Here is a 19,149-nt window from a genome sequence, read left to right as displayed (position 1 = left end):
TGCAATGTCATACAGAGCAACCTAATAGATATTGGAGACTCAGAAGGGGGAGGATGGAAAGTGTGTGAGGGATAAGAAAACTACCAATTAGGTACAATGTACACTACTGGGGTGACCAGTACACTAAAAGCCCAGACTTCACTGCTATACAATTCATTCATATAACAAAAAACCACTTATGCCTCCTAGACCTATTGAAATAAAAAAATTAAGAAATTAAATTAAAACGGTCTGTTCTTTGTGGAAAATTGCAAACATTTTGTTATGGCTTCTCTTTAGGTGCCAGGTTGCAGAGGGCATTGTATACAAGATAAAGGAATTCTGAACTTTGTCCTCTAAGTCAGGACGTTTTGGTTCGTGTTTTATCTAGCCATTATCCACCTATGGTCTACAGGCCCTTGCAGCCATCTCCAGAAAGAGAATAGTCTAATGGGTAGAGACCTTGTTTCCATCATCAGAGAAGCTCTGGTTTTGCCTGTTTTTATTTGGAGGTCTGTACTGGACCTCCAAAAGATTGACTGCTTTTTAAAATGCTTGCAAACTTGTGAACACTACTGCAATAAAAAACAAGAAGGCTTTGAAAATTTTAAACAGGATAAAGACATTTAAGATAGATTAAATGTCATGGTGAAATAGAACATGCAGGGATCATGTCTTATTCTTTGCAGCTAACTTGAGTGTCTAACCTTTAAGGTGTGGTTTCTAATGAAGGCCAGTTTCCCGTGGCTGGGGAAGCCCAGGAGCAGTTTCAGTGCACTGGTCCGATGTGTCGCTATGCTGAAGACCTCACCCCCATGCTGAGGGTCATGGCAGGATCTGGGATCAAAAAGTATGTTCATATGTTCATATATTTCCTTTATTTCCTCTGCCTCCTATTCTGACATTCATTCTCTCCTTGTTTATTAGTGTCATAGAGATAAAATTTCAATCCTCAGGCAAAGAAGTATTAGAGATTTTTATGAGGGAGCTTTTTATATAAGCAGACTTCATGCTTCACAAATTGGGAGGACATTATGTAACAATATTTTACTGAGAAAATACAAGCAAAGAGAGGCCTCATTTTGGGATAGAAGCAGAAGATCACTTTGTTGTTTGTCAATTTGAGTATCAGGATTTAGCTCACTTTAAATTTAACCTTTCTGTTTCTTCTGCCCTTGCTTGTGCCATCTATGCTGCCTGAATGTCTGTTTTCCCTAGAAAGCTCTTTATCACATTCTCTATAGCAGTGATCTCATAGTATTTCTGTTTCCATCAAACTTGTAATCTCTTCCTCTCCTTAAAACTTAAGTAAATAACCCCACTTCCTATTTCACCAAGAAAGTGCAATCTGTACGGAACTTCCTTCAGTTTCTTACCATCAAACTTTCCTAGGTCTCCAGCCATTCATTCTGCGTTTTTTCTTCTCTTAGACTGGAGAAAATGTCTTTCCTTTTTGCTTTAGTATATAAATATTTTCACCTATGTTCTGGATCTCATGTTATCTTACTCTAAGGTCTTTGGTTCATTACTTACCTTACTATGACTTCAACCTCTCTCATACACACACACACACACACACACACACACACAGAGGGTAGGGGGGAAGAGATTATATATATAGGCACCTTCTCATTATTACTAAATGAATCTAAATGTCTCTCATCTTAAAAACAGGCAAAAGTCTTTCTCAGCCCCACATTCTCCTAAAGGTACTACTTTATGTTCCCTTTTGCTTTCATAACCAAATTTCCTGTATGAATTAATTATACCCATTGGGTCAAAATTCTCACATTGCCCTCTCATTTCTCAACCCACTACATACTGGTGTTCACCACTGAAATCATTCTTGCAAGAGTCTCTGATTTTTTTATTGCTAAGGATGATGACAACTCCTCATTACTTACTATTCATAATCTCATAACTGGTAATATTATTGACTACAGCTTCCATGAAACAATCTCTGCTCTTGGCTTTTGTGATTCACACTGTTTTGATATAGTTCCTTTCACTTTCAATCTCCCTTGCTGGATCTTCTGCTGCTGCTCATCCTTTATATATTGGTACTCTAGAGGGACCTGGTTTGCTTCCCTGTTATCTTTACTCAACCTTTCAAAACGACTCCATCTACAATTGCACTTCAATTATTTACCATGCATAGATGATGCCCAAATCTTCATCTCAGGCACTCTTCTCACCTAAGCTACAGGGCTATGTATTCGCTGGCGTACTACCCATCTCAGATACCTGAAATTCAATATGTCTAAAACTGATCTTGTTTTCCTTCCAAGGCCCCCAAACATGATCCACTACCTCTATTCTTACCCAGTTTCGGTGACTGGACCACATAGGTTTGAGTCCTATTAAAACTACCTCCTAATTAGTTCTTACATATTTACATTCCTCTCCACCACCATGGTTACAATTCTAGTTAAGGCACAGTCGTTTCTCTCCTGGACTACTATCATAGCCTTCTGACTTGTCACTCCCTCTCCAATCTTGACCCATTTCAAACTGTTCCTTCCCTTGAAGGCTGAATAATATTCTTAAATCCAAATGTAAATTCTGAAGACATAGCATTGTTTCTGGCACACAATGCTGGGGGTGGGGGACTCCATTAGAGTGTAGGGTCAGATATTAGGAATAAACTAGTAAGCATATATAAATAATTTGTTGATATCAGTTTCTTTTTCATCCCCCACAGGTTAAAACTGGATGCAAATGTACATTTGAAGGACATAAAATTTTACTGGATGGAACACGATGGAGGTTCATTTTTAATGTCCAAGGTGGACCAAGATCTCATCCTGGCTCAGAAAAAGGTAATTTTAAATAGAATTTGTTTAATAGAATACATATTCAGTCAAACAGATGCCATTCTGATCTTTTTCCTTTATTTTCTGCCAGATATTTCTGTATCAGCATACAGAATTAAGGTGATCAGAATAGTTATACTCAGTAATTTCTGGTGTGGGTTTTCAGTCATTTTATATACTTTATTTTTTAATAATAAAAGGATTATTTTGAAAGTAAAGTATAATAAAGATAAGAAAGAAATTGCTCAGAGGTAACATTAATAATTTGGATTATTTCTGTCCAGTGGTTTTTCTATGGCTATGTATAGATGTAAACTTTGCATGATTGAGATAACATTATATATGTAGTAAGTTTAGTCTTATTTTTATTTTTAAATACTTTTACAATCAGATAAAATAATGAAACAAATTTGTCTTTTTAAAATAAAAAGTTCATTTGGAAAAGAAAAGTAATAGGGAGAAGAGCCCTATCAAATTTTAAAAGCACTTTTATAAAAGAAACTACAGTAAATTAACCTGTGGCACCATTTAAAATAGTACAGACTATTATTTGGAAGCAACGTGTAATTGTATATTCAATCCTAAGAAAAATCCATGTAAAACTCACAGTAAGAGTTAGCGAAGTGTCTTCATGAAATTCAGATAATCCCCAAATCAGAATCATCCTGGTATACAAAAAACTAGTAGGAAATGGTTTTGCAATACTTATGAATTAGCTGAAACATATATGTGGAAACTAGATGAAGAAAATTATAAAATTGAGTGCTACAAAAATGGCTTTAATAATTCTGTCTTTGTTTTGTGCCACTATAACAAAATGCCTGATACTGGGTAATTTATAAAGCAGAGAAACTTATTTTTCACAGTTCTGGAGGCTGGTAAATCCAAGATCAAGATGCCAGCAGGTTTGATGTCTGGTGCAGTCCTTCTTTCTGCATTCTCCAGAGGGAGGAACATGGAAGGAGGGTGTAAGGGATAGCTAGCTAATGTTGTGTGAAGCCTCTTTTAAAAAGGCCCTAATTCCATTAACTAGGGGAGCATCCCTTATAGCCTTATTACCTCTTAAAGGCGCCACCTGTTAATAATACTATCACATTGGCAACACCTGAATTTTGGAGGAGATGCATTCATACAATAGCATATGTGACTACCTTACTGTGTTACTAGATTTGGAAATCATGTTATAAAAATATACATTATTAAAAAATCTATAGGTAAAATGTAATTAAAATAAAAACCCAATGTACTTTTAATATTTTGTAATGTTAAGTGGGTGAAAAGGGAAAGTGAGATCTGAATAATAAATTATAAACCCAGAAGCAGACTTTCTTCCTATATTAACTTTTTATGTGTATTAAGTTAGCGTCACAAATCTGCATTGATAACACTGAAAAGAAATTACAGAAAACACTTTCAATAAAAATGATAGAGGAGTATTAACCTTAAATAGGCTATAACCCATAAGAGAAATATCACAACAGACATAGGAAAAGAAGAAAGGTAAATTATAAAACTATATATATATGTGTATATATATATATATATATGTATACACACATACACACACATAAGTAAATAATGAAAACATAAAAAATGTTTAACTTTATAAGTAATTAAATTAAAACCAACTATAAAAAGTAAGATAGTATTCCTTGACTGTTTGGGTGGATAAGTCATAGAATGCTAGTGGAAAAGCAAATTGATACAGTCTGAAGAATAAATGAAAAATTATGAAGCCAGGAGCAAAAGAAAGGAGGAGAAAATAGGTGGTTGGAAGTAAATTAGTCACACTGAATCCTGTCCCAACTGTAAGTTGCTCTCATAGCAGAATGACCCCCCCCACTTCTGTTTAATAACTTAAGCAAAAATTTTAATAACGTAGTATGTAGTTTCTTTATATTCAATATCAAATTATCAAACCTATTTAGTATTCTGCTCCAAAAACCTTCCTTTAGCATATCAATATAGTCTTTGCTGGCCTGAAATTCATGTGTACTATATGAACAGTCCATTTTCCTGAGTGTTTTTTTCCGCTGCTGGTACCAACAAAGAGTCTCGCTTTGAATTATTGAGACTCTCTTTGGAGTGCCAGAAGTGAAAATGATGCAGACTTCATAACCTGCCAGAATCAGCTAGCAGGCAGAGCCACCATTGAACACTTCAGTTTGAAGTAACAGTTTAAAATAGTCACATGTTATAAAAGAAACAAATTGAAATATATCTAAAGCCATTCAGGAGTTTCATGTCATAGTGTATCATTTTACAACAGGCTCTAGTAAAAATAGGTATTTGGGAGACAAAAATCAAAATACTATAGTATACCTTACCAATTGGGTCAATATTTTTCAAGAAAGCATTTTATAAAATTCAAATACTTATTTCTGATTAAAAACTAAATTTTGCCATACTAAGTGTTCTTTTTTGTTATATATATAAAATACAGGGGAAATCTCTTTAAAAATCTGTAGTAATACAAGCATGCCAACTATCACCATTATTATTTAAAGATGTCAGAGATTAGAGGTGTAATTATGAAAAACTGAAAAACATACTTATTTGTAGTATATTCTTATTTGAGTATATTCTTGCAAAATCAAGGCATGTTCAAACAAATCAGCAAGAAAAAAAATTAACCCCGTTAAAAAGTGGGCAAAAACATGAACAGAAGTTTTTCAAAGGAAGATAGACAAATGGCCAACAAATATATGAAAAAAATGCTCAACATCACTAATCATCAGGGAAATGCAAATTAAAACCACAATAAAATATTACTTTACTCCTGATAGAATGGTTTTTATTAAAAAGTCCAAAAACAATAGATGTTGGTGTGGATGCAGAAAGAAAGGAATGCTTATACACTGTTAGTGGTACTGCAAATTAGTACAACCTCTATGGAAAACAGTATGGAGATTTCTCAAAAAATTAAAAGTAGAGCTACCATTCGATCCAGCATTCCCATTACTGGGTATCTACCCAAAGGAAAACAAATTGGTTTATCAAAAAGACACCTGCACTCGAATGTTTATGTCAGTACAATCCACAATTGTAAAGATGCAGAGTCAATCCAAGTGCCCATCAATTCATGAGTGGATTAACAAAATGGCATATATGGATATCATGGAATACTACTCACCCATAACAAAGGATGAATCAAAGCCTTTTGCAGCAATGTGGAATGAACTGGAGACCATTATCCTAAGCAAATTATCTCAAGAATGGAAAAACAATCACCACAGGTACTCTCCAATTAATTGGAACTAACAAATGGCCACACAAGTACATAGAGGAAAGTAAAAGTCATTGGAAATCAAGCGGGAGAAGGGGGAGAAGGCGAAGGGCAAAAGCCCATCTAAAGTGTACAATGAATCCTATTTGAGTGGTAGGCACATTTATAGTCCTGACTCAAGCCATGTATCAAAAGCATCTGTACCCCCTTAATAATGTGAAATAAAAAAGTCAAGGAGTGTTATTAAAGAGTATCTTAGAATAAATGAGTTCAACAAAGGTTGGAATGTGAGATGAATATGAGGAAAAAACATTGCAAGCATATTTAATTTATCAGCAATAACCAGTTAGAAAGTAGAATGGAAAAAATAACAGCAGAGAGAGAGACAGAGACCCACAAAATATCTACAGACTCTGAAAGTAAAGGTATAGGACCTACCTGAGAAAAATTGAAACAAAAAATAAAACTTTACTATGAGTTTTAAAATGAATTCTAAATAAAAGAGAAACAGTTTTATAGCTTGGGTTGTTGGGGGTTATGATACATAGCTTATATGATCAGTGTTAGTGGGATTACAATTATCATCCCATTTTATAAAGTTTCCAAACACAGCACAAAACTACATCATACGCAAAGGTGTTTATGAAACACCAACAGACATGCTGTCATGTGGATTAATCTGTCATTCATGCATTAGTTTATTTAGTTTCTGTTTATTTTCTTAAAAGGAGGAAGAAGAGAAAGGTGACAATGAATAGTGTGTTTATATGAGGATGGAGGAGTCAGGGGGTAAGGCCTTGTTATATGGTTGGGGCTATGGTAAAGATGTGTGCCACCTCCACCCTTCCCAAGCTATTGACAGAAAAAGTTCATATTTTGGGATGGTGAGGCCATTTTTTATAGCAACTAAAATCAAATTGGTAATTTTTCTTATGTAAGTTGAGAAAATATTAATCTTCTCCTGCCAGAATAAACAGCCAAAAAGAAATGATAACTTTTGATTTGAGAGAATCAAAATATTTTTCAAGGATGTAGTATTCCAGGGTTTTTAAGTGGCATAATTTATTTAAATATTTTCCTAAGGTTAATAACTTTATACAGGCTTTTGAACTTTAGCCACTTCCAGGTTCAATGAAAAGAGAAATCTATTTTGATTTTATAGCAGAAACTCAATGGCTGCTAACTGACATTGGTATGTAATTCTTTCTAGGTCAGAAGGAAAAAGAAGGAGTTAGGACATATATCTTTGTTCAGAATATTTTATGGCCCAAGTCTTTTATCATTTCTTTATTTCCTAGCAGAACATTACTTTTACTCATTTTATAGAAAAGAACACCAAGGCCTTGTGTGTCGTTGGATTATTTTAATTAGTAGACTTTACTTTTAGAACAATTATACATTTACCAAAATATTGAGCATATAGTATAGAGAATTCATGGGTATTCCTTTTTTTCTGCACACAGATCCTTTTGTTATTACTGTCTTGCATTTGTGTGGTACATTTGTCGCAACTGATGAAGCAATATTGGTACATTATCATTTAAACTTCATCGTTTACATTAGTGTTCACTCTTGCTATTATATAGTTCTATGTTTGAAAAATGCATAATGGCATCTATCCATTACAATATCATACAGAATAGTTTCACCACTTTAAAAATCCCATGTATGTAATCCATTTATTCCTACACTCTCCCTACTCCCCCTGGTAACCAATGATTTTTTATTGTCTCTATACTTTCACATTTTTCACAATATCATATACTTAGCATACACATTATTTAACCTTTCCAAATTTGCTTCTTTCATGTAGAAATATGCATTTAAGTCCCCTCCATTTATTTTTGTGGCTTTATAACTCATTGTTTATTGCTGAATAATATTCCTTTATAAGGACATACCACTATTTATTTATACAGTGACCCAGTGACGGACGTCTTGGTTGCTTCTAAGTGTTAGCATGTTTGAACAATATGGTTATAAACATTCATGTGAACTTTATCGATGGAAATAAATTTTCTATTCAATTAGGCAATACCAAGGAGCAAAATACAAGGTCTGTCTGGAAAGTATTCAGCCATGTAATATGAAAAATAGAGACATTTATTGAAGAAAATACAAGATACGAGAAACATTGTACATAAGACAATGATGCCTTACTCCCCTTCAAAGTAGACACCTTGGGACCTCACACAGTTCTCCCAGCATCTCTTAACCTAACCAATACACATTCAACATTCTCAAGCAATTTCTTTTGCTTCTTTCAAGTACCCTGAGCTAAAACTCTATTGATTACCTGACCTCCATATGCCCTTATTCTGACTGGTAGACTATAGTGATGTTTTGGGTCTCCTGGCATTAATGCCAGTTCAGAACCCATGTCCAATAATCCCTGATAATTCTGATTATTTCTTTTTCCCCAATTCCCAGTAAAAGGCTGTATGTCCTTTTGGAGAAGACTGTGAGAAAAATTAACAGTATAAATTTTTGGCAGTATAGTGGGATCCTTCCTCCAGGGGACCCATTCTCCTTTTCATTCAAAGGGTTAGGAGTCTGGAAATTGACTCAAGTCTGGGAATTGATTGAGGGGCAATGACTCTGTATTTACAGCATACATTAGACTTCTGTTGACTGAGAACTCTTCTGCTTATACAGATTTAGTAAGAATTTGATTGATTTCTCATCTATCTCACTATTATAAACATGATCAACTATCCAATGTCATGGGTCTATATGAGTGTGTGAGTCAGATTATTCTGATTGCTGATTTGACTTTTCTGCCTATTACAGTAACCATGTCCACCCCGATTTTGCCAACTAAGTGTTGGCACTTGGGCCCTGCCACCTGAGTATCCAATTATTCCCACTGAAATTAGATTTTTCAGCTGAATGGCAGCACTCCTTCCTTTAATGTTGGACCTACAGAAAAAAGTAATCACAGAGCTTTTCTAAGATTACAGGGTTTCTCACAAATTTGTTTCTTACAATTGTGAAAAGTTGTTCCCTACATCCTCCCAAGGTGAGTGAGAAGATCTTAAATGATAAACATCACTAAGAATTTGGATCCCTCCCTATACAGCATGCAAGGCAGGACTAGAATTTCAACTTCATTTAGTGTAGAAAGAACACCTTTGGTCCATGTTTCACTCAACCGTTTAGAGCTTTTCCTTACACTGTGAGCTGCAATATTAAATCCAGACTTTCTTCTTCGTAGGCCCATGTCAATAAATTTGGCCTGTTCCAACTTTGTGTTCCTTCCACCATTATTCCATACTTTGAATATCCATTGCCATGCATATTCTCTGAATTTATGTCTGTATAAATTGTAAAAATCATGTAGCTCTTTTGGAGTTTACTGTACTTCCTCATGGGTAGCACTTTATACCTCATGGCTTGCTTGGAATTGTGTCTATTTATAGGTCTAGAAGCAAAGGAGGGTGGTATGGTGAGTCCTGAGGATCATCAGGAATGTCTCGCCCCTGCTTCTTCTCAGAGGTTTAGTTGTGTATTCTCTGCTGATAATCTCTTGCCCACAGGCACCCACACATCTACAATAATCCTGCATCTCACTCATGCTATAGTTCCCATCACTGCTTTAATCAGTCTCTAATTTACAATCCAAACTATTCCACCATTCTTGTCAGTGCTTCAAGTCAGGCAAAAGAGAAAACAATTCCTTTGGCTGCCCCCAGACAAGCCAGAACTTTGTAAGCAAGTTCCACATGTTTCCTTTCGTACTGAGGGAGAATCCAGTAATTGGCTGGCTTCCTCCCAACTGTTCCACCCTGTGCTGGGGGGTGGCGGGGGGGTGCAGGTAGCACAATGGCAAACAAAAATGCTATGAAATTTCCTAGCATTTTGGGGTTTTTTTTAGGCTTTTAGGCATTTTCCTGGTTGCTTCAGCTTCTTAACTGGTTTCTAGAGTTTTCACAAAGGTACTTTGGTATATATATATATATATATATATACACACACATGCACATATACATATGTGTGTGTGTGTGTGTGTGTATATATATATACACACACACACACACACACACACACATATATATATATATATATATATATACATACACGCAAGTGGGTATTTCCATGGGGGAATGAGGGCCTGGAGCTTCCTAGTATGCCATCTTGCTCATGCCACTGTCCAGTGGTAAATCTTTTTCTCATCATATTTGTCTATTCTTATATCTTCATTTTATAAGGTTGTGGCTCACCTCGAAACTATGCTAGGAGCCTCAGTGCAACATGTTAAACTGAAGAAAATGAAGTATTCCTTGCAGTTGTGGATCACAATGATGTCAGCAAAGGGACATGATGGGAAGGTATGTTCACTTCTTTCTTTCCTTCCCTTTTCTCTTTTGTAAATATTTAATGAGCTTCTATTGTGTGCCACATGTTAGAGATATAGAGAAAAGAAACTCACAGTAAAAATAAGGAATTCCCCTTGGTTCCTTTATCCCCACCTCCTCTTTCAGTAATTAGCTTCAGGGTTCTGGAAAATTCTCGGGGGCTTTCCTAACTCTTTCCTGGACTTTTGTAACGTGTGATTTTATTAAACACTCCTCAAATTACAGGATTTAGGCCTGCTGCAGTGACTCATGCCTATAATCCTAGCTCTTTGGGAGGCCAAGGCAGGAGGATTGCTTGAGACCAGGCTGAGCAAGAGCAAGACACCGTGTCTACAAACAACAGAAAAAGTTGCCAGATTGTTTACCTAAGTAAGATAGAACACTATATTTGGAAATGATAAACTTGGGAGGAGGCTGAAAAATGGTGGACTAGAAGCAGCCTATGAACATGCTATTCTCAAAGAAAGAAGTGAAAATTACAGACAGCTGCGTGTATGTGGATTGTTCTCAGAAGAAACATTGAGAAATCATAGAGAAGCAGTGCAGGACACTCAGCATATGAAGTAAAGGTGACAGTGATACATTTGACAAAATCAAAGTACATATGGGAAAGAATAGGAGGCTAGAGTGCTGGAGTGCCACATTCGCCAACAGGTGCTGTGGCTGAGTTGTGAGAGGTCTCTCTCCACTGCCACAGACCTCGACTTGGACAGACTGGGAACCTGCCTGGAATCTGTGCAGTCATTACACCAAGTGACAGGCACAGTGGGGATCAGGCAACAGCTAAAGCCATCCTGAGCTCTTGGGTACATGACACAAGGTTGGCATGGGTCTCAGCTTCGTGGCAGCAGCCTTCACATCACACCCACTGGGCTGGGGAGGTAATGGACTAACTGGAGGTTCCTCTGAGCCATACCCTATGACTGGAAGCCAAATTGTTCTCTCCCGCAGCACAATGGGATCCGAGCGTGGGCACTGCAGTCTCTGACCTGGGAGGCTTTGGGTGACTGCTTTGGTGGGTCCTGGGGCTTGTGGATAATTCTGCAGCCCCTGGGCCACTGAAACCAACATCTGTCCATGTGACTTGGCATCTGTGGGGTCCCCAAGTCTTCAGAACAGCCTTACATTTGCTTGGCCCTGACCCTGCCCTTGAAGTCCTAACAGCCTGCCAGTGGCTTGGCCATGATCCCACCCTCCAAATCAGATCAGCCTCGCCACATGTATGGCTCTGATTCTGGCTCTGACGCCCTGCTTATGTTTTTAGAGACATACGCACAACTATATGCTTTTCTCCTGTGTCTTTTTCCCCTCATATTTATATCTGCAAGATTAGAAGCTGATATGGGTACTTGTGAAAGAAGTTTCCCTTATACTGTGATTTCTTTATGCTTGTTGAGGCCACTTCCTAGCTTTGTTATCTTGGGCAAGTTACTTATGTATTTTGCAATTTACTCCTATGCAAAATGAGGCTACTGATGTCTATGTTACAGGAGAATTGTGTGGTAAGAATGTTTCTTGTAAAGTGTCTGACGTAGAGTAGCCCTTCAATAAGAACTCACATAATTCCTTTCTACATTAAACAACATAAATACTCAGTTACTATCCTTATTTTTAAAAAATAAGTATCCAATTTCCTTCACATAAACACCTTGGAAATCTCCCCAAACAGGAAGTTTGTGTAAATCCACAAGCTAAGGATGTTTGATTCTGAAATGTAAGTTCATAATCAGAGTATTGGATCAAAACTAAAGAATTTTCACAAATTGGTACTAACTGACCAACACTAAGTTGTTCACATGGTAGTTATACTCACTGGCTGCCAGTAGGGGTGGGGTGGGTGGAATAAATTCACAACTAATGGAACCAGAATACACTGTATGGGGGAGAGACATGCTTGTAGTCCTGACTTGGGTGGGGCAAGCAGCATTACATATATCCAAAATGTTTGTACCCCCATAATTTCCTGAATAAATAAAAAAAAAAAACTAAAGCAAAGATCATTACTAAAATGTTTGTTCTGAGTCCACTTCCAGGAGATACTCTTTTGTAATTTAGAGAACCTCTTAACATACATATTGGTTATTAAAATTGGTCTTGAAATTAAAAACCTGAAAAAAGTTAAAGAAGGAAAGATAATGTTCTCCTGTTACCTTGAATTGTAATGCCTCACTCAGAGCTGGTGGTCATAACCACTGTACCATGTCACTCATTAATAGCTCATCTCTTAAGAATAGGTAGATTGTGTGATAGTACTTGAAGCTTTTAACATGGAAAAAGGATGTGGCCATTTTCTAAACTATGTTTTTTTATTGTAATGTAGCTGTTTTTTTTTTTTTTTTTTTTTTTTTTGAGACAGAGTGTTGCTTTGTTGCCCAGGCTAGAGTGAGTGCCGTGGCGTCAGCCTAGCTCACAGCAACCTCAAACGCCTGGGCTTAAGCAATCCTACTGCCTCAGCCTTCCGAGTAGCTGGGACTACAGGCATGTGCCACCATGCCTGGTTAATTTTTTTTTTTCTATATATATTTTAGTTGGCCAGATAATTTTCTTTCTATTTTTAGTAGAGACGAGGTCTCGCTCATTGCTCAGGCTGGTCTCGAACTCCTGACCTTGAGCAATCCACCCGCCTCAGCCTCCCAGAGTGCTAGGATTACAGGCGTGAGCCACCGTGCCCGGCCTGTAGCTGTTTTTTAATAGCAATGTTATTGAGTTATAATTCACATACCATGTAGTTTTCCCATTTAAAGCATACAGTCTAATGGTTTTTAGTATATTCAGAGTTGTGAGACCATCACCACAATTTTAGAACATTTTAATCATATTATAAAGAGACCTTATACTCTGCAATCTCTCCATCCTTCCTCAGCCTTAAGTAACTGCTAATCCACTTTCTGTCTCTATCGCTTTGCTTATTCTGAACACGTCATGCAAGTCGAATCATACATTGTGTGGTGTTTTGTTACTGGCTTCATTGTCTTAGCATAATATTTCAAGATTTATCCATGTTGTTCCATGTATCAGTATTTCATTTATTTGTGAGGCTAAATAATATCTTATTGTATCAATGTATTATTTATCTATTCCCCAATTAATTGGTATTTGGCTACTATGAATAATGCTGCTACAAAAATTCCTATACGTGGTTTTGTCTTAACCATACTTTTTAGAGAACATACTCTTGGATTTTCTTTCTTGTCTTCAATCTCAGGAACCAGTGAAATTTGTGGATCTGCTTGGTGAGCATGGAAAGCCTATCAATCCTCTGTGGGAATTGATCAAATGGTGCCTGGGTCTGTCAGTGTACACCATTCCTTCTATTGGTATGTAAATCATCTTTTCTCCCAGAATGGTTTGATGTCTTTAGGGGAGGAAAGAGCATTCTACCAAAAGTATCTTAATAATAATAACTCTCAATCCTTTGAGGGAAGCTGCAACATATGAATAAATGAAAGTACCCTCCATATTTCTGATTTGTCACTGTGTTCCAAGTGATGTCATGTGCACTTTACCCTATAGATTTGCAATGTATCTATTATGATGCAAATTTTGTATGATTATAAACCATAATTCAGCAAGATTACATTGCAACCAAGTTATGAAGCACTCTTCAAGCAATGTTTCTACAAACTCAAAAGCCTGTGATGTTTTCTCTGCATCTTTTATTATTTCTTAATAGTGAAATGTAAATTTTGGACAATATATTTGACTTTAGGGATAGGCATGCTCAAGAATATTTTGAATGATTAACTTATCAAAATCATAATTATTGCTTATGTAGAGTAAATTCAATTCAAGGAGCTCAACAAATTAGTGTAGTTAGGCATACTTGTTACAGAGTTGACGATTAGTGTTGTAAAAAAATATTCATTCAAGATAGTCTCCCCCAGGGATGCTAATAAATTTGTATGCTATTTCTACATAAAAAAGAATAACAATAAATATCTGGAATGAAGAGGCTTTAAATAGGAATGAAATATACATAACAGCATGACTGGCCAGAGGATTCTGAGTCCTTGACTGAAACACCCTTTATAGATTGGAATGCATTGGCTGACCACTATGTCTGGTTTGGGAAAGGCAGCTTTTCCTAGTGAGGTCTGCTTGGTAAAGCCTTTGTAATTGACTATGGTTGGACTTGGAAAACACATATGGTTTTTGTCAAAAAGCCAGACTCAAAATTAGAAACATTCTAAATGTATAACAATAGGTGGCAAATTATTGTTCATATATAGGATGAAATTGCATGCAGTCATGTAAAGTCAAGTTCATGAAGCTGTGTTAATGACATGGAAATGTGTGTATAATAGTGGAAAAAGGAAAAATTTTACATATGGTATTAGCTGTACTATAAGAATACAATGTTTGCATAACAAAGTATATGAACTAAGTGTAATAACATGTTTACAATTATTTCCTTTGGACATTTTATTACTGTGTGTGTTTTTTATTCTACTTTAACCATTTGAAATTGTTCTTATTTTCTGTATGACTTATGTTTTCCTTTCATGATAGGAAAAATAAACTTATAAACCTTATTTTAGAAGATGAAAAATATTAAATACTAAATATTCTAATATTTATTAAGCACTTATAATGTCTATTTAACTAAAGTGCAAGATATATATGTGTATATGTTTATGGTTTTTATGAAATAATTAAAAACATGAAGATACATTGCTTTTCCTTCTTCAGGGTTTCATAGTTCTCCCTGCAGAGGTGTTTTACCTCCTTAGTTAAATATATTCCTACGTATTTTACTTTCTTTGTTGCTATTGTGAAGGGTACTGAATCTTTGATTTGCTTCTCAGTTTGACTGTTCTTGGCTATAGGAAAGTTACTGATTTCTGTACATTGATTTTGTAACCTGAGATTTGCTGAATTTGTTTATCAATTCCAGTAGTCTCATGGCAGAAACTTTGGGGTTTTGTAGATATAAGATCATATCATCAGCAAAGAGTGAAGTTTGACCTCTTCTACCCCCATTTGGATGCCCTTGATTTCTTTCTCTTCTCTGATTGCTCTGGCTAGGACTTCCAGCACTATGTTGAATAGAAGCAGTGATAAAGGGCAACCTTCTCTGATTCCAGTTCTAAGTGGGAATGCTATCAAATTTTCCCCATTCAGTATGATATTGGTGGTGGGTTTGTCATATATGGCTTGTATCATTTTTAGCTAAGTCCCATCTATGCCTATTTTGTTAAGCGTTCTTATCATAAAAGGGTGTTGAATTTTGTCAAATGCTTTTTCTGAATCTACTGAAAAGATGATATGGTCTTTGTTTTTGCTTCTGTTTATGTGGTGAATTACATTTATAGATTTGTGTATGTTGAACCATCCCTGCATCTCTGAGATGAAGCCCACTTGGTCGTGATGGATTATTTTTTTGATAAGCACCTGAATTCAGTTTTCTAGGCTGGAAGTCCTTGTGAGAGCAATCAGGCAAGAGAGCAGAATCAGGGGTGTCCAAATGGGAACAGAAGAGATCAAACTCTCACTCTTTGTGGATGATATGATATTATACCTAGAAAACCCCAAGGATTCAACCAAGAGACTCCTGGAACTGATAAATGAATTCAGTAGAGTCTTAGGATACAGAATCAATACACACAAATCAGAGGCATTCATATATGCCAATAACAGTCAAACTGAGAACCAAATCCAAGACTCAATACCCTTCATGATATCAACAAAGAAAATAAAGTACCTAGGAATACATTTAACCAAGGAGGTAAAAGACTTCTACAGGGAGAACTATGAAACACTGAGGAAGGAAATCGCAGAGCACATAAACAGGTGGAAAACCATACCATGCTCATGGATCGGAAGAATGAACATTGTTAAAATGTCTGTACTACCCAAAGTGGTCTACAGATTTAATGCAATCCCCATTAAATTACCAACATCATTTTTCACAGATATAGAAAAAATAATTTTATGCTTTGTATGGAACAAGAGAAGACCTTGTTTAGCAAAAGCAATTTTAAGCAATAAGAACAAAATGGGAGGTATTAATTTACCAGACTTCAAACTATACTACAAGGCTGTGGTTATTAAAACAGCTTGGTAGTGGCACAAGAACAGGGACACAGACCAGTGGAACAGAATCGAGAATCCAGATATAAAACCATCCTTATATAGCCATCTAATCTTTGACAAAGCAAACAAAAACATACTCTGTGGAAAAGAACCCTTATTCAATAAATGGTGCTGGGAAAACTGGATAGCCACATGTAGAAGACTGAAACAGGACCCACATCTTTCACCTCTCACAAAAATCAAATCACAGTGGATAACAGACTTAAATCTTAGGAGTGAAACTATTAGAATTTTAGAAGAAAATGTGGGATTTTGTTGAAGATTTTTGCATCTATATTCATAAGGGATATTGGTCTGCAGTTTTGTTTTTTTGTTGTGTCCTTTCCTGGTTTTTGTATCATGGTGATGTTGGCTTCATAAAATGTGTTGGGGAGGATTCCTTCCTTCTTGATGTTGTGGAATAATTTCTTCAGGATAGGCACAAGTTCTTCTTTGTAAGTCTTGTAAAATTCAGATGTCAAGCCATCTGGTCTATGGCTTTTCTTTTTAGGGAGACTTTTTTATTGTTGTTTCAATTTCAGTACTTTATATTGGTCTGTTCAGGAATTCTATTTCTTCCTGATTGAGCCTTGGGAGGTTGTGTGTTTCTAAGAATTTATCCATTTCCTCTACATTTTAAAGTTTATGTGCATATAAGTTTTTATAGTATTCATAGATGATATTTTGTATTTCCATGACATCACTTGTAATTTCTCATTTTTCATTCCTGAAGTAGCTTATTAGAGTTTTTTCTTCTCTGCTTCTTGTTAATCTAGCCAGAGGTATGGCAGTTCTGTTTATTTTTCCAAAAAATCCCCCAACTTTTTGTTTTATTTATCTTCTGTACACTTTTTTGTTATCAATTTCATTTAGTTCTGCTCTGATCTTTGTTATTTCTTTTCTTATGCTGGGTTTGGGGTCAGTTTGCTCATCCTTTTCCAGTTATTTCAGGTGAATAATTAGATTGTTTATTTGTGATCTTTTTGTCTTTTGGATGTAGGAATTTATGGATATAAATTTTCCTCTCAGGACTTCTTTAGCTGTGTCCCACAGATTTTTGATAACTTGTGTCTCCTTTATCATTTAGTTCAAAGAATCTTTTGATTTACATCTTGATTTTCTCCTTAATGAAATAATCATTTAGCAGAAGTTTGTTTAGTTTCCCTGACTTTGTGTAGAGATTAGAGTTTCTATTGGAGTTGATTTCTAATTTTATTCCACTGTGGTCTCAGAAGATGCATGGTATGATTTCTATTTTTTTGATTTTTTAGACATGCTTTGTGGCCTAGGATATGGTCAATCTTAGAGAATGTCTACCATGAGCTGATGAGAAAAATGTATATGCAGTGGTTTTGGGGTAAAACTTTCTGTAAATGTCAATCAGGCTGATTTGTTCTAGAGTTCTGTTTAAGTCCATTGTGTCTTTGTTTATTTTCTGTTTGGAGGATCTTTCCTGTTCTGTCACAGAAGTGTTGAAGTCTCTGGCTATTATGGTGTTGCTATTTATTATTTTGTTTATATCAAGTAGAATTTGCTTTATGAATCTGGGTGCACCTGAGTTAGGTACATAAATATTTAGGCTTGTTATGTCTTCTTGTCAAATTTTACCCTGCACCATTATATAGTGACCCTCTTTGTCTTTCATCACTTTTGTTGATTTGAAGACTAAGTTATCTGAAATAAGGACCACTATGCCACCTTTTTTTTTTTTTTTTTGGTTTCTGTTTGCTTGAAATATTGTTTTCCAACCCTTCACCTTGACTCTGAATGCTTCCTTCTGGGTTAGATGTGTTTCCTGAACACAGCAGATACTTAGCTTGTGTGTATTTACCCATTTGGCCAGCCTATGTCTCTTTAGTGGGCAGTTGAAGGCATTCACATTTATTGAGAGAATTGATAATTGGAGCAGGTTTCTGTTCATGCTGTTGAGTTGAACTTTTTTGCTTTGCTTTCTCTCTTGAGCCATCGGTGAGCGCATATTGTGCTGATCCGTGTGTAATACTGTTTTGAGCACTTCCTGGAGGGCATGCCTTGTCTTGATTAATTCCCTGAGTCTTTTCTTATCTGTGAAGGTTTTTATTTCTCCTTCATGTACAAAACTTAGTTTTGTGGGGTACAAGATTATAGGCTGGGCATTATTCTGTTTGAGAAGAGTGAGAATGGGGCCCAAATCTCTTCTTGCTTGTAAGGTCTCAGTGAGAAGTATGATGCTATTCTGAGGGGTTTTCCTTCGTAGGTTACCTGCTTCTTTCACCTTACAGCTCATAGGAGGGCCTCTTTGGTGGTTATTTTTGTCAGTCTGATGACTGTGTGTCGTGGTATCTTCCTGTTTGCAATGTCTCTCACAGGAGTCCTTTGAACTTCTTGTCCCTGGATATCTAGACTTTTAGCAAGGCCTGAGAAATTTTCCTCTATTATATGCTCAAATAGCTTATCCAACCCTTGTGTATTTTCTTCTTCACCCTCAGGGATGCTTATGATTCTCACCTTAGGCATCTTCATATAATCCCACATTTCTTGTAGGCTTTGCTCTTTTCTCTTATTTCTCTGCTCTATCTCGACAACTGACTTACTTAATTTAAAGGTGTTATCTTCAATCCCTGACATTCTTTCTTCTGTTTGATCTACCCTGTTCTTGGGGCTTTCTACTATGTTTTGTAAATCCTTGAATAAATACTTCATATCCAGAAGTTTGGTTTGATTT

At 36.1% G+C, this 19,149-nt stretch overlaps 1 protein-coding gene across 3 annotated transcripts in view; it reads left to right on the top strand.

The window, feature by feature from the left end:
* The window catches only part of FAAH2 (fatty acid amide hydrolase 2), a 140,788-nt gene that overhangs the window by 107,761 nt on the left and 13,878 nt on the right, over positions 1-19,149 (top strand). For 2 of the 3 annotated variants that reach the window (XM_069463544.1, XM_069463541.1), the window contains 4 exons: positions 694-829; positions 2,681-2,798; positions 10,227-10,346; positions 13,579-13,690. In XM_069463544.1, coding sequence (XP_069319645.1) covers positions 694-829; positions 2,681-2,798; positions 10,227-10,346; positions 13,579-13,690 — 486 coding nt within the window. The remainder of the gene's footprint in view (positions 1-693; positions 830-2,680; positions 2,799-10,226; positions 10,347-13,578; positions 13,691-19,149) is intronic. The other variant, XM_069463542.1, reaches the window with a different exon arrangement.

Source organism: Eulemur rufifrons, chromosome 30 (genome assembly GCF_041146395.1).
Source record: "Eulemur rufifrons isolate Redbay chromosome 30, OSU_ERuf_1, whole genome shotgun sequence".
Taxonomy (NCBI): Eukaryota; Metazoa; Chordata; class Mammalia; order Primates; family Lemuridae; genus Eulemur; species Eulemur rufifrons.
This window is presented reverse-complemented; position numbering and strand designations above follow the sequence as displayed.